General features: G+C 31.0%; 1 protein-coding gene across 1 annotated transcript in view; it reads right to left on the bottom strand.

Moving 5' to 3' along the window:
- LOC131841098 (breast cancer metastasis-suppressor 1-like protein) overlaps nt 1-27,358 on the bottom strand; it is a 114,159-nt gene that overhangs the window by 84,411 nt on the left and 2,390 nt on the right. The window contains exon 3 of the mRNA XM_059189344.1: nt 26,912-27,005. Within this exon, the coding sequence (XP_059045327.1) occupies nt 26,912-27,005 (94 nt within the window). The remainder of the gene's footprint in view (nt 1-26,911; nt 27,006-27,358) is intronic.

Here is a 27,358-nt window from a genome sequence, read left to right as displayed (position 1 = left end):
GTGATATTCGTCAAAGTTCTAATATGTCAATGTATACGCATATTAAAGTTATTTACAGCGTTTACTACACTGAAATTTATGACATATCATTATTTATTATTAAGATGAAGAATTCTAAAATACTGGTAACTCTGTGTCAACAATCATTATCATCATCATCTGCTTCTTCCTTATCCCATTTATTTGGGGTCGGCGTAATATGTTTTTCTCTTCCATTCATCTCTGTTCGCAGTCATCCCGTTATTTACTCCCTTTCTCACCATATCATCTTTCACACAGTCCATCCATCTCTTTTTCGGTCTTCCTCTACCCTTATAACCATCCACATTCATATGTAACACCGTTCTTAGGATATGATCTTCATTCCTACGCATCAATCATACGTCTACAATCATTATATAAACTTAAAACAGTTATTCTATAAGTTATAATAAAAATATAAAATAAATAAAATATCTAAACATCTGATCTATAAATCATCACCATCTAATAAATAAAAAAAAACTATTGACTTTATAAAATACTACCTAATATTTTTTTACCAAAATTGTCGTAATTTTGTATATATTATTTTGAGTTCCTGTTATATGGGTGTAAAATGTACGTTAATTATGAAAAGGAGTATGAAGTTTGTGCCATTATGGCCATTTGTTTTATGAACTTTTTCTATAAAACACTCTCATCATTTGGATAATTCTCTTCATGAAACAGCAACTTATTCAGAAAACTGTCACGTGTCAGTAAAACTATACCGTGCGTTGCTAGACTCTTGCAACAATCTAAAATTTCCTAAAATTAAATTTACTTTACTTAATTTAGTTTCAAAATAACCTATGTATGACATGAATTCATTTATGATATTAAAGAAATAATATAACTTTCTAATGTTGACATTGATATTGTTCTCGCTATTACTATCCCAAAACGCTTTCTGATTACCTTAAGGTTAGCTGAGAGGGAATGCTATAATAAGCTCGCCTTTTGTACAAGAGGTATTGTTCAATAAATAATAATATTTATTTTGTAAAGTTTTTGTATGCCAGATTCTGGTGCATCACTATTGTGCAATGTAAAAATGCAAATAACTATTTACCGAATTTGCCAGCAAAATAAATTATTCATTAATTCACATGAGTAGACTCATGTGAATAAAAAAATAATTTATTTTGCTTTTATAATAATATCTACTAACAATTTTTTTAAAAATACAAACGTAAATAAAAGAAGTAATGACACGACATTTTCTATTCAAATACTAAATCAAAACTATAGTATTATTAATCTCATATTTTGCAATAGCGTGTTAATTGTAAGTAATATCAAATGACAAACACATGGATGACCATTGATAAGTAATAATTTGCATGACAACGAGTCATGTTATGTCGCATCGATTAAACGCCATTACAGTTGCACAGCACGCATAAAACAAATAAATTTTCATGTATTGTAATGTAAGCACTGCCATTCATTATTATATCTCTAACAAATATTCTAAACTTTTGAACTGTACTTAAAAACAAGTACATCTACAAAGGAATGTTCGTTCATAACTACGTGTATAAATTCTTTAAATCGATTTCATGGTTTATCGAATTAACCAGAACCAAATAACCTCTTTTTACACAGTATTCGCGTGTTATTTATACTGATAATAAAAATAGTTCCTGCAGGTGGGGTGTAATAGATAATGTTGAGATAGTCACCTAACACTGAGCTCCTGCATAATTATCCTTAAATATTTAAGACGTAGTGTCTTTACGTTCGATAGAAAATATATAGGTAAAAAAGGTAAAATTTCTACAAAACCTTTTTTTTATCAGAACGTATATTATTATATTTGCTTACATATATCAAAAGCCTTTACAGAACTAACTGTTTTCCTTCAAAATCTACATGATTTATTAACTTAGCATACAAGGATTCCAGTTACACTTCTGGTATGTTTATACATTGTCAATCCAGCCATACAACATAACGATGTTCGATGCAAATTGCGTAAGCATTTCAATACGATATTCTTAGGGGAAATAGGTATTTCCAAATAATATTAACGACGATTATATTTGCTAAACTATTACTGGCTTCTTACTAAATAGAGTACCAAAAGATTACTAGGAAAATGGAGTTCAAAATTGGAAGTTCGATATATTTTTTATTTTAGCCTAAAACACATTTATGTATTATTATCCTTCAAAATAGGTAAGCAATATTGTTTGTCACAAAATGCTGGCGGGTGAATCATGTAAACCGTCAGCAAGGACTGGGTCCAATTGAGTGACTCATCCCTTCGATATTTTTATTGTTATTTCGATTTTCAATACTGGAATTAGTTTATAAATCTATTGTATGCATATTCAAATAATAATCTAATGGCCGCGCCAATAAGTTTACATTTTTCCCTATTTATTAGAGCTTAATAGTGTAACCCTTCTCCTTAATGAAACGAACGTTAGGTATACATTATATTATAACCCACAAAGTAAATAGTCGAAAAAAATTAACACTAACAAATATTTATAGTAAAAAGAACAAGTAATGTCTAAAATATAAAACTCAAAATCAAATGATTTTGAGTGAACCTTTCGGCCATCGGGTTATACACAGCATATTTTTTATCACTATTCATACTGTACGTAAAACATTTCAATTTACTTTATTGATGCACTTTCGTTAATGAAAATATATAAATATGCAATGTAACTGAAACTCTACTTAACGTCGTAATGCATATTTGTATTTCTTTCGATTATTATCCCTATTACCCAAGGGAGAACATTCTTAGGATCGCTTCGTTTACTAATTTTGTTCAATTATTTATACTAACAGCCAATTACAATGTAATTCATATTTATTTACAAAGAAACCGATCAGCTTTGTCCTGTATTCAAAACATACTGGCTGTAACCTACGACGTGATTTACAGGCAACGTCATCATTTGTTAATCTCAGATAAGAAAGATTGTTGTCAAATACTTTTGAAATGTTAGTTCAAGTTCAAAAATACAAAAAGTAATAATCATATATTTTCGTAATATAACATAAAAAAAAACACACGGCTGTTAGTACAAATGCACGCACAAAGGCTATTAGCCTAAACGGAGAAGTCAAAAGTTTTATCAACTGTCAATGTAGTGGAGAATGCAACACGGATGTGTAATACATCCAAAGTGGTATAATATATATATTGACACATATATTTTTTTTATTTTGCAATATCTTAATTAACGGATGTTCATCATGGGCGTAATTCAGGGTAGCAAATCACTAGGCCGCGACATTCTCAAACTCCCTAAACTACTAACATAATACTAATATATTTAACGATCAGAATAATGGTGTTAATCACATACATAGTTTCAAACTACACCTGCTGCAGATGTTAATTAAACGAAGATCTCCTATTTCGGGTACGGAACTAAAATAGTTCGTTTATATCAAGAAAACTAGATAAAATTTGGTTTCAATTGTGTCAAATCTTTAAATAGGAATTAGTTCAGGGACTGATTGCATAGGTATATGCGGGTATATAAAAAAACATTTTATCATCATATTAGTACTTACTTGTATAGGTACCAAGTAATACTTTTGAGTAGACCTTCATATATTCAATAGATCAATTTGAAAAATTGTTTTGTCATTTTTTCCACGCCACAAAGCTAAACTAAAAAAACCTCAAAGATTGCTGTGGTGGTACCGTAACTAGTATCCGCCAATAAACTAACAGTGGCCTGCAAATTAAGGCATTACTATACCTTAAATTAATAATTAATTATTATTAATTTTATTAGATTTTTTTTTATTATCTTGTTCTAATTAATGCCAATCACACGAGATAGACTACGTATAAACCTATAAAGTTGTTTTGTCTATGTAATATGTATCCTTCTGTTAATAATCTGTACAATAAAGAATTACAAAAAAAAGTAATCTGTGTGTACCTCAGTCTCATCTATTTCAGCCGCCATGCAGCTTGCTGTGTAAGATGGGTTTTGGTTAAAGAGAGAAAACAATGTAAAATTATAGGGCATGTAGTCTTAGGTTTCCGGAATGGACCACCACCAAACCATAGATTCCACCGCCATCACGAGATGTACATGATGATGTGTCCGTGGTGTTATTTATATATGTTTATAAGCGACGGTCACCACTTACCATCAGGAATGGTAGACAAAATGAGGAGTCACCCTCACCTTTGCCGTCCCAATTACTTAAAAACTAGTAATCTACTAGTTTATTCTGTTGACAACAGTTTTGTGTTGATAAAAACTTTTGTAATATTGTACCTGACAAATTGAATAGATATATGTATATTTAAGAGTAATTTATCAAGATCTGTTTTCTTTGCATTACATTACATTTATGATTATAAAATGTATCCTCTATATTACGAAAGTGTCATAAACTGTAACGTATAAAATATTTGTAAGATACGAAGAAAGCTGTATTATATATCTGAAAATGTATGGCGGAGAGCGTCGACCTCCAGGCCGTTGAACCGATTTGAGGGCACGGTACAGTTCGCACTAATTTAGGGGGTCATTTTAATAGTTCATATACCTACCTTAATTGTTTTAAGGGCTCGCTCGTTAACGTGTTCCTCGTAATCAAATATATATATATAGGGATCTGAACTAGAATACTAATATCCAGTAGTCACTTCTTAGGAAATTTAACATACAGCAAGTGTTATATACATAGTTAGTCAGAATATTAGGAAATCAGGCAACGCCTGATGTGAAATTAAATGAAATTTAACACAGCAATTTAATTATATTCTGCAATATTCTTGTCGCTATTCCATCTGATGGGCTGTATATTTACCATCCTAGCCGCTGAAAGGAAATAGTTTAGAACTATCTATTTATCTGTGTTCACGTCAGATCATTTACATTTATTTTTTACTTATCTCAAGCATGCACGCCGGTTCCGGAGTCTTTACCTAATCCTCCGAAGTCTTAGATCTATAATTATAATAATTATATGATAAAAAATTATAGTATAAAAACCTCATTATATAATTTTATTTAGTACAAATATGATCCAACTACATCTATGTTCTATTATATAGCCTAATAGTCATTAAGTTAAGCAAATAAGTCGTGAAAAGGCAAGTAAAATATAGACAGACATACAATATTGTTATGGGTGGCGAATATACATACACCACTGGAACATTAAAAAGTACAAAAAAACTTACAGATCAAAATTTCCGATTAAAGTATTAGTGCAAATATCAGATTAATATCAACTATAAACAAAACATAGATATGTCAATAAACGTATAATATATAGTCAGAACTATTTGGTAGTAAGAAACAACTAATGGGGAACAATCGTGTATGTGTCACATGCGGATTTATATTATTTGTGAGGGTTGGCTGTTGAAATGACGCACATATATAGAAACCACGAAGAAACATCGTACGTGAAAATAAAACTGTTAGTACGTGGCATACATCAAAAGTATTACCTACGCTACGTTACATTACATACATTGATTGTAAATGACAGCAAAATGACCAACTAATGGAGAAACATTTATTAAAAACTTGGGTGTATGTAGCCTGAATGCGCCTTTAGCGATTATAATATATATTTTATTCAGATACATTACTTTTTACAGTTACTGATATAAATAATAATAATATCCCAGGACAATCCACACAGCGCCAACTAGCTGAGCTAGTGTTATGTGTACTAGACAACATATAGTATTAGTATAGTAGCAGTTCAGCACACCGCCTTATTTTCAATGGTCGCGGATTCGATTCCTCGCACGGTAACAATAGTAATCCTGATTTCATGTATTCTAATATGATTGTTTGTATCGGTCTGGGTGTTTTCTATATATATGTATGTACAAAAAAAGTATTTATGTATTTATATCAGTTATCTAGTACCCAGAACAAACTCTGGTGGCTGTTATGAACAGCCATAAACAGCACTATGGACATCACGTCTAAAGACGCCATTCATGCGGTGCCACCCAAAATACAGCTTAAAAAGCAAGTTGTTTGGCTGCTGAAATAGGTGAGACTGAAGTATCCATTCACGACAACAAAGATTCTGAAAAATACACCGTGTTGTACACGTACATTCGTCTTTCCTTTGTCTATGTATAGTTCCTCACAAAACAATAATGTAAATATTTTCCATTAGTCCTTTACCTACATGCAGTAAAAAGTAAGTCAATATTTGTTAATATTGTATAATCATTTGATTAAATGGCATACTATTTTGAACCTTAAAAATATTGTTTGTAGTTAATTTCGAACGGAACTTTCTGAAAATGTGATTTAGCTGCTGTCTTAATTAGTTGTGATTTATGACATATGTAGATTCATAAGTATGAAATTTCGCACTCGTAGATTATATAGATTTTTTTTTAATTTTGGAAAATAAATACTTTAAATCAATAAACGAAACACTACCATTATATTACAGTACTGATAACAAAATGTTAATATTATTAATTGTTAAATCAGAGAATCGAGGTTTATTTCTGTGTTGTTATCAAAGTAATCTGCATATTAATGCGTGAAGCAAGTTTTGACATCTATTGTCCGTGTATTTACCTTAATAATGCTGAAACTTATAATTGAAATTATTTGGCTACTTAACAATTTTCTGAAATATATTTTATATTTTTTGTAGACTTATTTAAAACCTCCTACAATTACCCAAAACGTCGAATTCTTATGTGAGGATCACTTTGATGTAAGTATTTAGAAGAAATCAATATGTTTGATTTTCCAAACATAAATAAAACCTAACCTAACTTAATAAACAAACCTAATTTCTACCTAATAACACTTTGTTTCTCTTTATAACATGGAAATATATACCTAATGATATGGAAAATTACATCCAATATTGGGTCTATTGGTAAAATAAATATTAAATAATAAACTCGGCAGAACAAAAATCAGGATTACAGGCAAATTTGCATCTATTTTGCAATCTATTATGGCCAGATTTGCATTATCCGTTTTAATATATATTTCGTGAAACTTTAGACAACACAACTTGAAATATTTGAGCGATTTTTCTCAACAAACTATAGAACAAATGACATGAGATTACTTAACAACGTTTTGTTTATTGAATTATGACGTCATAAGATGATTAATCATGGCAGCTCCATGTCAACCACAGATAAAAAAAACTCAGATTTATTTTACAAAATAAAATATTAATAATGTTTTTAATGCAAAAAACGTATTGTATGACTGTTTACTCAGAAGCTACCATAAAAAATAGTTTTCATAATTTATTTCTACAACTGTCAAATAGCCAAATATGGTCAAATTTCGACCACTGCGCGTCAATAGTACATAGAAGTGTAAGCCAGTGTCGACATTGATCATATAAAATGATCCATCATAGCTTATGACTATACAAATAAGTCTGTGAATTAATTGTCTAATTCAACATATACAATTTTAGAAATAAACATTTATTATTGCGTGAAAACTATTGACTGTAAACTAAAACTAGATCAAGTGTTGAAATTGATTCCATAAACTTGGTTCCTACGAACTTTATCGCTTGCATTAAACTTTACGATGAAGAAACTTAACTCTACCACTATAACACAATTTCGAATAACTAACGCAATTTACGAGCATAATATAATTATAATAAAAAATATTTATTCAACATTATTTCGGTATCTGTAAGGTTTACAATAAATGTATAAATAGATCATATGATATAGTCCAAAATAAATACGATTGCACTTTTTTGACAAACCAGATAAGTTACCGAGTTCCATCGCGAGCACAAATGAGAACGTCAAGAAAACAGGAATTGTTCGCTATTAACAGATGTCGTACAAACTCTGGTACTCGTTCACCAATTAATAGAATTGTTAAAGCATATAATTATAAGTTTTCTAATATAGATGTATTTACCACTAGACCATCATTATTTAAAACTTATCTTAATATAAATATATTAATTCATTTTTATTCTTAGTAATTCCTTTTTTCTATTATTTTATTTTATTACATTTTATACATATTACGCTTTCTTTATATTAATAAATAAGTTGCATTTTGAGTCTATATTTGTAACTTTGTATAAACTTCACCACTACTGTAAACAATTTTGCATGATTATATAATTATTGTCTTTAGTAAACTGTGCTTAACGACGTTGGTACAACATTACTCTTTCATGTCATCACATATTGTATATATAGTTATAATATGGTATTACTGTTTGTTAGCCCTAAATAAATCTTATCCTATCCTAATGTCTTGTATATGTAATTTAACAATAAGTAGCAATTATTTTTATTTATGTATTTATAGTGTACCTACGCATCTGAGGCTGTTTTTTGCTATAATTAAAGGAAGAAAGAGATTTCACTAACGATAAGATTCGCTTATGTTCCTAGGTTTCCTATTCCGAGCTGTTAATGTTGCCTAAGCATGTACTGTAAATATCTTTATCAATACATAGTATAAAACAAAGTCTCTATCGCTGTCTGTCCCTATATATGCTTAAATCTTTAAAACTTGGCAATGGATTTTGAAGCGGTTTCTTTTAATAAATAGAGTGATTCTAGAGGAAGGTTTATATATATAATAAATGTACACCTGTGCGAAGCCCCCGGCTTAGCACAAGTGTACATGTATTATATATATAACCGAGTAGCTAGTAATATTATAAACGCGAAACTTTGTAAGTATCGATGTTTCATGCAAAAACTACTGAACGGAGAAATTTTAATGAAACCACAGTAGTATAGCTTATACATCAGAATAATACATAGGTTATATTTAACGCGGGCGGTTATATGCGGCTGAAGTGAGAATGAGAGGTACCAACGGAATCTCTCTACAATCTACTAAAAGATCTTGGCCGGTCTAGAGCTGCAGTAACTTCTATACTAGAACGTATATTTAAAGCTGCACTAGGAAGCTCATGTCAGATTTGGCTGGGAAATTCGAGAGGTGAAGGTAAGTGTTGGCGCATGGACCCTGGGCATGTACTATATTAGGTTGATTTCCAAGTGTTTCCCTCTAGAAACCGTCGAGATAAATTGCTATGCCACGATGGGCTAACTAACCTGATATCATCCTCACTAGTGTCCAGCCAGCATACCATAAGTGCAGGCGGGCACAATTAATTTTATTACAAAAAATACAGTGAAGTGAGTGTATCTTCTATTGTATTCGAGTGTATTATACTTCTGTCTCCATATTTCATCCCAGTCGTAAGTAATAAGGGAAATTATTATTTATTATTGGTTATTTATACAGGCAATTTAGATAACTGTAAGTAGATCTAGAGTTAAAAACAACTTCAAACTTTTATTTATTACCTAGGCTATCTAGATGACCTAGCAGGCCTTGTCAGTAAAACGCTTATCATCAGTCAAGTTAAAGAAAGTTATAATTAAATGTATAGTGAAAATATATAATGCACACACAAGGCACAAGTTGCGAAAGTAAAATGAAGAAAAGTTGCTTAAGCTGTCTAAACTCAAGAAATACGATTTTCGTTCGACTCCCCATATAAACTAAAGTAAAAACTTCTTTAAGGACAGTATTTATGATTGAAGCCCTATTGAAGTATACATATTAAATTCATAGTTTATATGAATTTAATAAGTACACTGTAAACATTAAAATATCTTGTTAAATATTCATATGATTTAATACAATACCTAATTGTGCTATTCATTGAGTTAGCAATGAATGTATCTAATAAAAGAATAATAAAATAATTATTTTATTAAGAGTACAAAACTAAATTATTTATGATGTCCTTATGTACATACGACAAAATGGCGCGTATGCACACGCATGGTACAATGCGTCGCCGCACCGCCGGATGTGACATCACGACTTCATGAATGGCTTTAGTGTCGATGACACACAACGTCCGACCATGTGTTCCGTTTATCATCCACTGTATCATTATCGTGTTATATGTTGTGCATTGACAACTTTCTCGTTTATTTATTGAATATACATTTAATATTTATATATTACATAGCGCTTGTTGTATTACGAAACTCTAAGTGGTTCAGTAAGCATGCTATGAAGAACGCTACTCTACTCGTAAATTAACGAAGCCAAGCCACATGAAACTTCTTCACACACGGCGGGTCCATAAGTCATAACTGACAACTTTCTTAAGTTAATTGGAATGGTAAACATGCACTATAGCTGCTTATCTGAAGTTAAGTGGCAACTTACGACTATATTATTAAAAGACTGAGCTTTTAGTGAAACACAAGCTGTATAAAATAAGTTGCTTGATGGTAGAATCTGATGAGATAGAGGTATCCATACAGACGGTTCTCGGAAAAACAACATACCTATTTCGAATTTTGAATTATCAATATTGTAATTATATTAAAAGAACCACAAAAACGAATACATAGAGATAGATAAATTAACAATTTATCTATGTCTATCTATTACTATCTTCACACCAAATACTGGAACATTTTAAATTAAGGAAACTTTTTCTTCTATATAAACAAAACGTGTATCTATTTTTCGAAACTGATGTTAATATAAAACTAAAAATACGTAATTATGCGTTGATATAATTACTAAATAATTATGACAAAGTAGTTAGCAATGAATTTTTATACAAAATTTAATATTACAGGTAAATAATTTAGAAATACAAACTCGTTCGTAGATATAAACATCATTAAAATGAGGCGAGCGGGTTAAAACTATTGTATCTAAAAATAATCTAGTCCTTAGTCCTGGTTATAATTAGATAGACAATGTCAAATGAACTTTACAGACACACTAATGTTATGAAAGCTTAATTGTGTAGAGCTGTGAATAAATTTAACATGAAAATATGTTTGTATGGCGGGCACGGACATTTATCTCAAAAAAACTGACAAAATTACGCGTAACAGGTAATGTTAATAAATGATAGATATATACAAATAACATTAATGCTTGAATTATATTTTGTTTTGATACATGACAGTTCAGAAACACTGCAGGATTAAATCATATAAACTTAAAAAGCAAATTTACCCATAAAGCACATCTAAAGTTTTTGATGGAAAGTGTAAACAAAGCAACTCTGATGGATTGTTTTTTGTTTTCTAAATATTCTAATGTTGCCCATAGCTGTTTTTTTTTTTTCAACTTTACCTGACGAAATACGCATGCAGAATACACTCACAACCCGCGTAAGGGAAATGGAGCGGCTGAAACCTTAACTCCTGCCTGATCTCCATTCTTGTAGAAACAGTATCATTCTAATAAACATTCTTCGAATCTAGGGATGAAATCAATTAGGAGTAAAGGATCTAGGTTAAGCAGGTTAAAACTGCACTCTTTATTGATTTTGATCTAAAATATACACTTGATCTCACAACCCTAACCCCTATAATAAAGGATTAATGGGGGTGACATCCCATTATTCCCATTTGCATTTAGCAATGTTAGTTAATGTATCCTTCCCCAATAGTAACTAAAGTAAAGCAAAAGTTAAAAAATATTTATTCAGATAGGACCTTTCAACGTTACATCCAAGTTATAATTTTTTATTGCTATTCCATTACTGCTACGATAGCAGTAATGGAATAGCAATAAAAAATTGAATAGATCAGACCGAATTCTTGGTTCATGTAATATCATAACTCGTCTCAAGAATACATGCCCGTTCTCTTCTAAAACTAGATTTTGATTTAATTTTATTTAAATGTGTTTATTTTTTATCTTTTCACTACAATGGATTTTAATAAAGTGCATGAACACAAAAAATGATCAATTAAATTAATGGAGTTAGTCTAGAAGTAACGAACGAAAATTTAATAACAATCAATGTTTTACTTTTAAGTACGATTAGTTTGTCCGTCACCACTGAATAAATACTAATCAATATTTTAGTGATTACTTCAGTCCGGTAGTAAAAATAGACTGTGTCATGTAGACTAGTATAGTCTATGTTGTATATAAGCTCACAAAATCACATGTAACGTCTAATTTAAAAGCTTCTAATTTAGCTTATTTCCCTTGACAACTGGCTTGAAATCCAACTAATACATTTTTTAATGTTACATTTTATTACGTTTCTTTGTCAGTTTCAATTTTTAAATATTACATATCACTGAAGTAGTATATCGTTGTATACCAATAACGCAAAAAAAAGATCATTCATTACGCAAAATGACATGATAACACACAGGTCAGGTCAGCAGACCACGATGTTTTCATTCGACATTTACATCTGTTTATGCGTAAAATAGAATAACCAAATGTTAAGTTTAAGTTCAACTTTCGTACAATTAAAGAGTGTCAGGTGCGGAGATCTTATGAATTAAAGTTAAATTTTATTCGTAAGTACTTCGCACTACCACACTATATCTAATACATTAATTGAATATTGAAATTATTTATTTGCAACGGTAATCTTACCTTTCGGTAAGATAACCGACTTAAAAAATAGTTCATGTCTATAGGCGACTAGGGGATACAGGTCGAGAAATGGTGCGTCTTATTATGTTTCACTGGAACGAAACGTTAGCGCCGAATACATTTGTAGCAGCGCCATCTATTGAGGCGGTATGAACTAATGCATTATAAATGCTTAGTTTATTTTTTGTAACACATCAAGCCATTTAGTTGTAATAATCGTAGAAATAATCCATGAAATCTAACGACATGTGATGTATTGCATGATTAAAATTTAAGAAATAATGTTTTGTATTAAGAAACCATATATGTAAATATTGTAACAGAAATATATTTCTATGATGTACCGAAAGCATATATTTAAATTTCAAGAAGGATATCAGTATATAACTCTCATTGTTATTATATATATACATACGGGTGATGTAATCAATAGTAGTTGCCAAGGGTGACGAATTAAATATCAAAGTTATTTAATTAAAAAATACACTCGTCTATTCTTTTTTCATGTATCTATATAAAAATATTATTATATTATACCTAGTAAGACCCATGGCTGTTTAATTTCTGGTGAAATCGTCATAACTGACTTCATTGTCATAATATCATGTGCCATGGGTGCTTCATTAGCGCAGACCGGAAAGCCATTCCATTTCCATCTTCATCCATTGTAAAATACCAACAATAAATAGTTTCAATTACTTTTTATTTCATTAATATTCCAAATGCACAATAACTACTGAACGGGTTCGTCGTTCGTTCGCTGATAGATATCTTAGATTAACACAAAGAACTATTTTATCACTCACGCGGGCAGTTCTGCAAGATACTATAATTAATTTATTCCTACTTTATTTATTTATATTTTCTTGCTCTGATGTTCCAGGGTTCCAGGGTAAAAGCAATCTCGATCCTCATCAAACCTTCTATGGTATAGTCTATAATTATTTTTCCATAACATACAGTATGTCATCACCCCATATTTTACTATCTTTACCATACACTTCTGTTTTATGTCTTGAGTCTTGCTATTATACGTTAATAGAAGAGTTCCTCCGCTATCTTTGTAAGTTGCCCTGCCCAACTCCATTTCTGTTTTAATCTAAATTGGAGAGCCTCTATCAATTTAGTCCTTATTCGGATTCTGTATTTGAGTCTTTTAAAGTTTTATGTGTCTAAAAATACTTTATTTATTTTTGTATGTTTAAAATATTTCTCTACATTGCAGGATACAGTTCAACGTAAATACTAATTATATGAACAGTTGCTTGCGTATTACACAAGGTTTACTTTAAAAAGAAGGCCCTGAAACGTAGGAAGCCTTTCAAATGTGGCAATGTTTATGAAATCAATACTACACTAAGGTTATTTCACTTCCTTGAAATCAGTAAGATTCTTTTTTTAATAATAACCGGATCTTACTATGTTTTATTCGATATTTGGGACGTGTTACAAACGCATGCAAGCGTTTGTAACACTCGTGATTTGTTTTTATATCTTGTACAAGTAATAACAGTAAAATTTGAAATAGTGTCCAATTAAAAACGCAATAAGAAATATTTGGTAATGTTTATTTTTCTAAATCTCGAAAATATAAGTTTTGATAGAATTAAAGATTTTATAAAAACAACTAAAATGCGAAAGTTTTTGAGGAAGGATGATGATGTTTGTTACTTTCAAGCAAAATCTACTTAACGGATTTTGATGAAACTTTACAGTAATACAGCTTCTAGATCAGAATAACACACAGGGTATAATTTAAAAAGATATTATTCAAATTGGGTGAAATATAATGATAAATGTCAAGTAAGCGTGATGCAGACGAAGTTGAGAGGGTCAACTAGTGGTCTAATAGCAACTATACCTATTTATTACACAAAAATATAATTATTAAACTACTGTTTAATTATTATAAATGTGTGCGCGTTTTTAACAAATTAGTTGACGCAATTATTTTATAAATCAGTTGGTTGATCTATTCTTTTCTATATATATAATATATATAAAGCCGTATATATTAGGTGATTTTCTTTTTGATAATACTCACGTGAACACCCCTATAGATCAGTCCTATAAAATAATATAAAATGTATCTGTTGTCCCGACATTTTGCTTTTCGAATGTCGTTTTTAAGACATGAGGTACATCCCTAGAGTAAAAAAGTTTATCTAACCATTTGTTTCTATTCAATACTAAGAACCGAGCAAGTATCGCAAGATCCATTATATATCAAACTAGCTGTTCCCGCGACTTCGTCCGCGTGTAATTTAACTTTATTTTTCTAAAATAAAAGTAGCCTAAGTTACTCCTTATTACATCAGCTACCTGCCAAAAAAAGTGCCGTCAAAATCGGTCTAGCCATTTTAGAGATTAGCCGAAGCAAACATAAAGACAGACAAAAATTGTAGAAAATGTTATTTTGGTCTATGTTACATAGTAACGTATTTATATTCATATGCTTGTAGTAAAAAATAGTTATTTCAATATTAGAAATAGACACTCCAATTTTATTTATATGTGTAGATTAAAAGAAACAAAAGTATCGAGTACCGACCCGAATTTACGTGTATCAGAATATCCTTACATGTAGCTATAATTGAATTACTCTCGCACGAGCTACATAAAAATACATCGTATGGAAAATAATGATAAAAATTACAAACCAGCGAGAGTGCCAATATTGTCATTACAATTGAAGCTACTACTACATATTGGCTAAGAGTATTATACAAATATATACGTTATATAATTATTATTAGGTTCATTAAACTCAAAATTATTTATTAACGTAGGATTTTGGACTTTAATTAATTATTATACAGACAAAAGAGAGACACAGTGCAAGTGCGTCATAACGCAATCACAATCGGAATAAGGACCGCCTGAAAACCAGTGCCTTATAGGTGCACCTCATTGTGGTTGTGCAGCAGAGTCTAAAGCAGGCCTTGTTACCAAAATTGTATGTTTTATTTTATTATTTTTGTGTATACTTTGTAATATGTTAATGCTGGCAATAAAGGTTCTATAATAATAATAACCCTAAGCTGGTTACCCTGGCAAAGCTTGTGTTATGAATACTAGACAACTGATATAAATACATGGATGCATTTTTTTTAAACAAATACATATTATACATAGGAAACACCCAGACCGATACAAACAATCATTACTCATGAATACAAATGTTTGTACCGTGCGAGGAATCAAACCCACGACCATTGGATAGCAAAGCAGTGTGCTAAACCACTAGATCACCGACGCTGTCTATCTACCATCATTTTGAACAACACAAGCAACCTTAATTATTTTATACAGTTCAATAAAATCTTCGTTATATCGGTCCATACATGGCGCATTTTCTTCCACAATAAATGGTGGAAGTAGTGCAAAAGCCGCATAAAAAGGTTTGATTTAACTTCAGCTAGTACAAAATTATTTATTATACCAACACAACCATTTGAAACCAGCGCAATAAGAGCCCAGACATTACTAATCCTAAGATCAAGATACACATACATATAATCGGCAACATCTAGGATATTTTTCTTTTTACCACGAAGGTGCAACAAGCATACTGCCCATGTGATGGTAAATGGTTACCTTAATCTACTGGCTGAACACCGTGGGTATCTGGTGCTTGTTACCGATATTTAGAAACCCTTATATACCCTTATTGAATGCTGTAATCTCTAGAGAATCTTAGTAAGTAGTTTATTCCACAACCTAAGTGTACGCGGGAGGCAGCTGAAGAAAACCGTCACTGTCCGAGATTACGTTAAAGCGTGCGTGTGTTAACTGTTTATATAAAAGCTGATATAAGCAATATTTAATATCCGCATACGTATAAAATACTACCATCTACTAAGAATTACAGACGCACGTGTAATGTAATAACGTGTACATATATACCTATATCTACACCTATATATATTGTTAACTATCGTGTGACGCACCATTAATTAAAAATGGTAAAGTCAATAATCATGTAACCTGAAACGGAACGTCAGAGGCCAGAGTCAAAGTAATCTATGTGACATTGACAAGTGGATGACGGACGATTGAACGGAGGCAGCGGGAGTTTTGGAGCGAAAGTGTTGATATGATTATAACAACAAATAAGAGATAGATAATTGTGAACATTGTAGGCATTGAGGTGTTTCTCTCCCTGACTAACCGGCATTACGCCTAAGTCGTCAGGATACTAGTGATTTTAAAAGTTCAGAAGCGGTACCAATCCCGCCTACAAATTCGACTGTAAGGTAATTCTGACTAGAAGTTGTGGTAAGTGAATTTACGTTAATAACACGCATACCATTAAACGCAGTTTCTCACTTGTTTTATTGAACTTTTGGATGAATTGCTTTCTACATATTAAATAGATTTAGTATGTACGATAACTTGCGAGAGTAATGACATGACATGTAGCACGATATTGAGGTATACAATATACCTAAGAAAGAAGTATTATGAATACATTAAGTATAGAGCAACATGGCTATCTAATTAGTTTAAAATACAGAGTAACTATTGTTATGTTATTAATGCCTATGATAAGTATGATAGGATATCAACAGATTAGAAACAGTTACATTAACTATGTTGACATACAGGTTGAACATGAGAACACATACCATGTTATACATATAAACAGTGTAATGGTATTGCTGAGTTTGTTGCTAATTCACAGTAAATTAGTCAAACTTACTGTTCAGTTTTGTGTGTTTGTTCTGTGAATTGAATTGAAGAATTGTTATATTTCTTTACATAGGTACACATATATGTTTGATGATCCCATTTCAGATAAATGACAATCACAGGCATAGTCCAGGTATATGTCTTGATGGTGGTTATATTCCCAAATTGAGACACTGTCATATGTATATATATTATATTGGTTGATACTTTGATATGTGTTTATTAATGAATTAATAAAGCATATTAATATAGATAGACACAGTATATTGTTGACATAAACTGATACCAGCAACATAACATGTTATATTTCATAATATTAGATATTAAAGACATTTTAGATGCTATCTCTTGATTAGCTGTGAAGCTCTCAGTGAAAATAGTACTTAACTCTGATAGTACAATTATTATATTTATTTCTTGCTGTGTTTTGAATTTTATATATATATAGCAATGGCTAACAATTGGTAGTAAACTCCAATGTTAAAAAACCGAATAACTGTAAACTATTATTATTAATAGTTCCTTATTTAATCATTATTTAGTATAAAATCCAATTGAGATCTATTAGGATCCTCAAGGTTATCATAATCATATGATATTGATTATTAATGTGTTGAAAAAGCACCTAGAAATGATATCCAATTCCTCAAAGGTGTCATATTATGCTGGAATTATATATTATATGTATGCTCAGATTGAATGTATTATATGTTTGAGCAATTGGTTCACTTCTTCGATGCTTCTCTTGAAATTCATTAGAATGGCCCTTAGCAGCCATTGTTGATCAATAAAGGTACTTAAAGGTCCTGTGCAGGTACCTGTAGCTATGTACATTGGTCATTTGAGACAATGTTTAGTAAGTGAGTGTTGGAATTTATAAGCACCACATTAATATGTGACATGTTAGAAAGTGATAGATTACAGGTAAGACTATTCTTACATGGTTCAGTTTTATAATTTATGAAGTTGTCTTTTAACCTAAAGAAAAGCTTTTGGTAACTCCAGAAATGAATGTTGTTGGCTCTTGATTGTATTATTGATTGTACAAGAAACCTGTTGAATTTTCTAAACAATACTTGAGCAACAAGCTTGTCTTTAAATTTACTATTAGTGTTATGAATATGAATAAAAGTTTTTGGAAATAAGTTAATATTTGTGTACATACAGAATGTTTGGATATATATATTGAGTCGCAACAGTGAGAGTATTTGCCTTTTGATGAGTTATAACTCTCCATACAGTAAATTGCACAAAATGTCATGATTTTATAATATGAATATGTACAACATACGACAATTGTTATCACAATAATGAAAATAGACTATTGTAATATATTGCAATGTATTGCTATATTGTCCAATCTTGTGTAGTGCATAAGCTAATGAACTGAAGATTTGCTGCAAGGATCTGAGCTTAAGTTATCCATTGAGTTTTATTATTTAGTGTCATTTGTAGAATGACAGTACTAAGAAACTATAAAGTGGACAGATACATTGTTAAATCTGTATTGGAATTGAAATGTCAACCAAGAAGGAAATCATAATTGTTTAAATTCAAATTGTATTATATATTTGTGAAGTACAGATAAAAAAAAAAAAAAATAGAATATATAGAATATATTATTGAATATTAATATAAATAAATGTATATCAGAAGATGATAATAACTGATTTAAAGCATTCATGAGTTAATAATGAACTCATCTTGAAGTTAGCACATGGATTGTGTCAAACAGTGTGGTCTAGAATTGTGAAATTTGGATAATAAACTTTATAATTCAGATATTATGGCAGGAAGATGGAAATAAATGAGTGCATAGCACTCTTTTGTTGTATATAGGTATGGACAGATGGGAGAGAATTAAGAGAATACATGTAAACTGTGATATGGTGAAATAGAGGAGAAAGGAAAATTGGATACTATTTTTAAATGGTTTATGTAACTTACCTTTTATGTATTTGTATACTACAGGATTATAAAATATTTTATGATTTGACTAATGAAGTTTCTGTATATTAATTAGTTATTATTAAATAGTCTCTGTGGGAGGCAATGTTAAGATATTCAAAATACATAAGCTTTAAAATTATTATAGAAGAAAATTATGAGACACAGACAGACAAGATTGTTAGGAAAGTAAAGAGATATGGATATTCTAGAAAACTTTGCTGATGACCTTGGTAATGTGGTTATTAATAGGTTGCATAACTTTCCATGCATGGAAATTCGTTCCCATTCTATACAACCGTTATATATTTATGAGAATTCCTGATTGTTGGTGTTTTATGCTATGCCTTTATAAGCATGTGGTTTGTTTTATTTAATATAACTTTGTTACCAAAGAGGATGAGACTGAAGTTAGTCGGTTTTATGAAGATAGCACTTCTATACTGTGGCAAGCTTCCAATTATCTTCTGTGAATCTACTGTACTGTAGAGGACAGTGCATGGTGATTTCGGTATAGCTATGACAGGAATATATAAGTAAAAAAAAAAAAAAGGAATAGGAAAAATCCTCAATATCTTGTGAACACAAGTTAATCACTGCAAATGTAACTTAGATTGAAAGTGAGATGTTGGTATCCGTTGGGATGAACAGTGATTCACAAGTACAGTATCAGTATAATTTATAGAAGAAAAAAATATATAAATAGTAATGATTCAAAAGAAAATTGTATCATATGTACAGGTATAAATACATATAGTAATGCCTATTTAACATTTAAATAGTATTGTGATTGATTGGATTGTAGGACGCCATATAATGAAATGAAAAATTTATAAGCCATATATATATATATAAGAAAATGGCAGAGACAACAGACAAAAGAAACGTAGGACAGCAGAAAAAAAGATAAGCAGATGACATAAGAAAAAAAAAGGAAACAGCAGGAGAAGACTGGATGCAAACTTCCATAGAGAGAGACATGGATAGTCAGTATGGACGAGCTGGTTTATGAATATGGATACTGGCGTAATTTATGAGATTTTTATATGGTTTACTGATGGATAATAAACTACTTTATGAATAGCATATATGTAGAATGAAAAATAAATACTGCATGGTCTAAGTTGTAAGTTTTACATGTTATAGAGAATTATTTGTTGAGAAAACGTTTGCGAGCTGAGCCATTGTTCTTTAATTATAATGGTATTATAGTGAATACAAATTTAAGAAGCACAGGTAGTTAAAAGAAAAACAAAAACAAAAGGACAATTGATTGTTGTTAAATGTATGAGCATTAAAGTTTTGAAAAGTGTACATGGGTATACTAGATTTAAGTTGAAAGGATCCTATTGAACCTATAACTGTTTTAAGAGACCTTTATATCCAATGCAAATAAAATGAGAGACAATATAAGTTGTGGAAGTAAGGCTATATCTGTCAATTTAATCCCAGGAATATATAAGAAAAGTTACTAGAGGATATAAATATAAAATAAAGATATAAGAAAGTTAAATATTGTTAACAATAGATTACAGTTTACAGTTATAAATTACTGTTGTAGATGGTTTTGCCAATTTTACTAATTTCTAGTTAACCTTTGTTAAATCTTGAGATATTGTATCTATTAAGATTTTAATTGGTTGAAAAAAAAAAGAGTATAATCGAAGCGTATAATGCTAAATTAACGAGCATGTAAGAATTGTTGGTATACATGTTGACTTAATTGACTAGAATATGAGATTGGATGTGTTGTATTTAGACCATTGTCACTTTTGACATAACTGTTGAGTTGAAGTAAAATAAAAGTGTTAACTAAGGCTTTTAATAAACAAACTCATCAACATATAAGAATTGATGTTGTCACTTGCATAGCATACGAGAACGGATGTATTAAATAAGTGAGGGTGTTTTAATGTTGAATTGTACAAAATTACAGGTGTAGAGATATTGGAAGTTTATAATAATAACGGTGATGTTGTTTTCAAATATTTGGTTGATATTCATCAGATAAATAAGATTGAATTAAATTTAAAGCGTTGTCTTTGACGACGACTTTTGACGACGGCTGGGCATTTGATTCCATAGATTAGTCTGAGCACCTATATGCACTTGTATGTGTGGCTGAACGCCCTTTGGAGAAATCGGATTGACTATTGTACTAACTAAATAGTTTAAATTGAAATTAATCCTTTCAGAATTGATTTTATGTGTCTGTTGTAATTAATGGGAAATTAGAAGAGGTGCTAATTTATAGAACCCAGACACCGTATACAGACACTTTAGAAATATTATGAATAAAGCGCTCGAGGGGTACAAGATAGTTACACTGCAAGATTGTAGTAAGGACGATCACAAGGTAAAATTTGATACACCTCTATGGAAAATAGTCGGTAAATATACGCGGTGAAGAGTTGTACATGAACGAATAGATCTGAAAGATTAAGGAATGCTAGTGATACAATGATGAGTTACAATCGATGACAAGCTGAATTATGAGCAAAATGGCTAATAGAACGGGCGGGTGATATGACAATGAAAAATGATTTGCAATACTTTGATGAAATTATGAGATTAATATAATAATCATATGACTATGAATACGATTTATGGATTTTAAGGTAAATGATGGTGATTTAGATTTGATGATATACTGATGAGATGATTGCGCTGAGATCGCGGCTGATGGTTCCGTATACGTTAGTTCACGGAGAAAATGGGGATCCGCGTGTGCTCAATGCGACGTACAACGAACGACTCGCTTTTTGTTGATGCTACTCAAGATTTGGTAGATAATAATAGGAGTAGGGTATGTGGTAGTAATATATTGCATGTTCGTTCAGAAATTGGTAGATACTAGATATATATCAACCAGATATATAATTCGAATTTGGTACATAATTAAATTGAATTAACTTATGATTAAATGTTATAAAGTCCTTTAAAGCGTTGGAGAAATAGTAAAATGGAACCAGGAAATCCAGTTCTTAAAGATATGTAATAGAATAAAAAGTAATAGTAAATTTTGATGGGAGTGCATATAACCCATAGTTGAGTTGCAATGTAGAGCACTTGAGGCTGAAGTAAAAATAGCATAGTACCATAAAGAATATGACTAGTTGGAGGCCGTAACTCCTTGCGTGCGCAAGCGGTGAATGCCTCATTGAGAAAATGACCAGTTGTTAAATATTTGATGTGTTTCAGTTGGAGGCCGTAGTTCCTTGTGGCGGCAAGCAGTGGCTGAGTCTAATGAGAATCTGACCAGTTTGAGGCCGTAGCTCCTTGTGTGGGCAAGCGGTGGCTGAGTCTAATGAGAATTTGACCAGTTTGAGGCCGTAGCTCCTTGTGCGGGCAAGCGGTGGCTGAGTCTAATAAAATCCAGATCTGTTGAGACCGTAGTCATAGTGGGCAAGCGGTGGCATTTTTTTAAAGTTTTGTTTTAACAGGTATTTCACTAATTAGCTAGGCAGCCGTGTTTGCAGAGATGCTGACTAGTACCTGGTGTGAAAAATTAAGTGATACAACTTAAGGCGGAAAAATATAACAAAGACTGAATTCATGATGTTGAAATGTAATGTGTAGTTGTCAGTGGCAACTTTCATATTTTAAGTATGTAAAGTATCTCAAACTAAATTTTATATGATTTTAATTTTATTATATTACCCGATGTTAACTGTTATGATAATATCGAATGAGGCCCTTCGATAACGTTGGATGGCCGAAGTGGCTACGAATACCATCGATAAAATATAAAGTGAATAGTAGGCTTACTAAACTCACGTTCGTTTGACGAAAGTTAGTAATTCGTTTTATGGAAATTGCGCAAGGTTTTACAACAAACTCCCAGAGTCTGTACTCAATTTGCCAGAAAAAGAAATCAAATGTGTCATAAAATATTTTCTTTGTAAAAAAAAAAAAAAGCTTATTATAAAATTGAAAAATTTATAAATGTCATCATTTATAAATCAGTGTTTTTTTTAGAAAATATCTAACTTGAAATTCATAGCGCTGTCAATGTTGTCTGATTGAACGGAGATTAAGTGCGTAGCGGTTTTTATGTTGATTGCCGCACGCCTAATCCTTGTTGTTAATTAAATATAAGTAAATCAATATTTATTTAAAAGAGCAACACACAGGTTTCTTGTTTATTCTTCTTGTGATGAATCTGCGTTCCGAATAAGCGATAGATTCAAAAATCTTGACTGCTCAAAAGTGCTTATATTAAGTTTGTTTGAATAAAGATTATTTCTATTTCACATTAATCTGGAACAGTGGGTTTTGGTTTATGTTAAACTGGTGTTGTAAAGAAAATTGAGATCAGTATCTACAATCATTTATAGTTCCCTAAATGTACAGGGTTCAAAGGGTGCAATAGATTACTTGACCAGTGAGCTGATGGTATTGTTAAGTAAATCATAACTGAAATTCAATGAATTATGTTATATTAAAATAATTCTCTGGTAAATCAAGAGTATCGTCGAAGTAAAATAGTAGTAGTAGTATTGAGGGTATTAGAACCACTTGAATAATATTGACCTGTTATTTTCTATTGGTTAGGTGAAGGCAGGCAGCGATTTTGTTCTAATTTTATGTCACGAGAATAATACTTTCTCTTTATATTTTTTTCTCTATATATGTAGGTAATTAAGTTTTACCTTTTGTAATGTGATATGTTAAATTTATCCGTTAAAATATTCATGATGAGAAATGTCAAGTTCTATTTTGGAGGTATAAAAAAAAATGCAATGTTCATAAGATCGGAAACTTACATTGTGATGGTGATATGTTACAGTCTGACTCATAGAAGTCAATCACCGCCAAATAATTGTTTGTTACTCTAAAAGGTTGTTCATGTTTTTGGGTGATTTGGATTATGTAAATTAATATATGTTATGTTATATTTTGTGCATTCTGAATGCATGCCGAAACTTAGCTCTGTTAGTATTGATTTTAGATTGTAAACCTTTGACAGTATACTAAGATAGTCAATGTTATGAAAGTAATGTGTATCTTTAGTTTATTTAGTTAAGTATTTGTTATATGATCCTGTAGACACTATATCCTTTGATAAGCATGACTACGCTCATCAGTTACCTATGTGTCTGGGCCAGACACTATTGCAGGATGGCCGACTGTTAACTATCGTGTGACGCACCATTAATTAAAAATGGTAAAGTCAATAATCATGTAACCTGAAACGGAACGTCAGAGGCCAGAGTCAAAGTAATCTATGTGACATTGACAAGTGGATGACGGACGATTGAACGGAGGCAGCGGGAGTTTTGGAGCGAAAGTGTTGATATGATTATAACAACAAATAAGAGATAGATAATTGTGAACATTGTAGGCATTGAGGTGTTTCTCTCCCTGACTAACCGGCATTACGCCTAAGTCGTCAGGATACTAGTGATTTTAAAAATATGAAGATTGTAATGATGTAAATCATTAATTAGTATTAAGTAAATGAGAAGTTATTTCATTGGTTTCATTGTAACCCTTATAATATAAGGGTTTAAGTCTAAAAATTAGTGACGTTGTATTTCAGTCAGGCTTTGGTGACAAAATAAAAGTGAATTTGAAATAATTAGACAAAAAAGTGTAGATACACAACTATTCCACGGCTGAATAAAGACGCGAACATAATCGCGATAAAAACTTTAATTTTAAATGGTTGTGACATATATGTATGTATGTATATGTCACAAACATTTAAAATTAAAATGAGTGTTTGTAATTAAGTATTTAATTTTTCTTTTAATACTTTCTTTGATTTTTTCGTCTATCTGTTTGGTCTTGCTAACCTTTGACGGCTGGACCGATTTTGAAGGGACTTTCACTCACAAATGGCTGATATTATAAGGAGTAACTTAGAAAAAGATACATTCCACGCGAATATAGTCGCTGGTAACAGCTAGCAATAAGATACTGAATTATGCATAGTTATGGATTTCAATATTTGTTTACAGGTACCTATACCATATTAAACATTATTTCATAAGATACTTTTTGTACTAATTAGTAACTAGCACTACTTACTAGGTCCTATTGGGCGCTATGCGTTGAAGTCTTTTACGTGAGTTCCAGAACCTTCGGTGATCATTCAATTGGAGATAAATCCAAAGCATATTGACTTATTATATCTTAATATTAATATATCCATAACAACATCCTGTTAGTATTATAAAATTAAAAAATATATGACTATTTTTGTATGTTTAATTGATAGTTAGAAACATAATTCTGATTTAAACAATATTCTAGATTAAATATTATTAAAATTCAATTTATGAAATTCACACAAGTGTATAAACATTATTTTTATAGTAAATAATATATGTCTGATTTAATTGAGGATTTCTCAATTTGTGACATTGTGTAGATAAATTTACACCAAATTTGTTTAATAAAAAGAATAAAAGAAACGAACAAAAAGAGTCGACAATAAAATAGAAAGAGCGAAATAATGGAAATGGCCGCTATGATTGCCAATCTCGTACACAGAACGACGCTAGAATAAAATATGAAATGCGACAAATCTTTATAATATATGACACCTACTAACTTGTTATTAAACGATAATTTTCATATTATCGCCGTTATATTAAAGATATTATATTACCGTATTCATTTTATTAAATTATGTAAACTAGTTATGTGCAAAATATTACTTCTAATTTTATAGGTAACATCAGTTTCGAGACAAGTAACGCCATCTTGCGGCGAACCGGAGAACTATTCAAGTCCTCGTGCTACTCTACAGAGCTTGCTACAAGATAAGTAAGTAGTTACCAGCTACAGTGGTGCTACGCGAGAATGGGCAGCAAGCGAATATATTTCAATTTTCAGCATATTCAACGAAATGTTACATGTTTACATATAAATACTATAACAGAATACATTTTGCATACTATTTTGTAATCATTGCATGTTTCGCAATGTTGTATTATTAAATCTAGGTACTTGAACTTAGGACAGTTTTTTTGCTATAGTAGTTTTCCATTGTAATAGTGCCTACCTTTTAGTTTTGAGTGAATTAGCTATGTTATTAGATACATAGTATGTTGATGTCTACTAAATATGTTCAATCCATAATGGGCTTGCTCTATACATTGTAAATCATTGCACATATACATCTAATTGGAATATCCTTTCATTTAATATTAAGAATGAAACTATATTAGAATAAAATTGGAAAGTTACTTAAAATATAAAATTTAGCACTTATTTATAACGTTAAAACATCACAGGTTTTAAGATTAACTATGGAGTCACAAGGGACTTTTAATATAGTATAAAATACTACAAGCACTACAATTGCGGTCTTACAAAGAAACATTTAGTATGTAAAAATATGTGGATGTTTTATTATAATCGTTGTTATTTGTGTGTATAAACAATTCCCAAACAAATTAAATATTTAAAACGACGCGATTCGTGCCTAACTTTATGACAGCGCGTATAAAAGCATCTGTATCAAAATTTGTAATTATATAAATTGGAATATAAATGGATTTGTTAACGTATTGACTATGTAATGAGATTTAATAAAGTTTTTCTTTTCAAAGTTCAAGTACATCAATTAGCAATGTAATTATTACAGTTATATCTATGAATCTATTGCTAGTTTAGGAACTATCCCGCATGCCGTGATTTGCCACGTGATTTGCCGTGTGTAACAGTTAAGTAGTTACTAATATTTGATATTGCTGCATATAGAGTCCATATTACATTGAATTCGACACGCGAGTTGTGAAAGCATTGTAATACACGCATTAGATTATATTCTTTTTTATTGCTACGTGAGTATAGTCCATGCATACAAACTAGTTTCGTCTTCTTGCAATCACTATACTAAGACTAACCTTAAAATGCTGATGGGCTGCTTGCTCCTCTGCATCATACTTGTGTTTTATGTTTTCATTCCTATACTGCTTCAATACACCGGCCACTTCGATCCTATAACAAAAACGTAGTATGTCTTTAAGCTAAGATATTGTATTTATTAGTAGAAACTATTACGATAATATTAGGTTAAAGTTATGCCCAACTTTATATAATATTTTGGACCCGCCTCAACTGATTCTCAAGGGGGGAAGGGGCGACCTAACATGTCACATTGTTAGCATTGGGGTCACTAGTCCCCACGTGATGTCAAGTAGACCCCACTAACATGAAAGGAGGACCTCTATGCAATTCCCTCTGGAAACTATTGTGGTTAACTTCTAGTACTTTTATCACAATGGGCAAACAAACCTAAGCTCAAGCTTATCTTTTTCCACACGTGCCCCGCCAGCGTATACCGTTAGCAT

Source organism: Achroia grisella, unplaced genomic scaffold, assembly GCF_030625045.1.
Source record: "Achroia grisella isolate CSIRO2021 unplaced genomic scaffold, CSIRO_AGI_Agris_v1 utg1063, whole genome shotgun sequence".
In the NCBI taxonomy this organism is placed as follows: domain Eukaryota; kingdom Metazoa; phylum Arthropoda; class Insecta; order Lepidoptera; family Pyralidae; genus Achroia; species Achroia grisella.
This window is presented reverse-complemented; position numbering and strand designations above follow the sequence as displayed.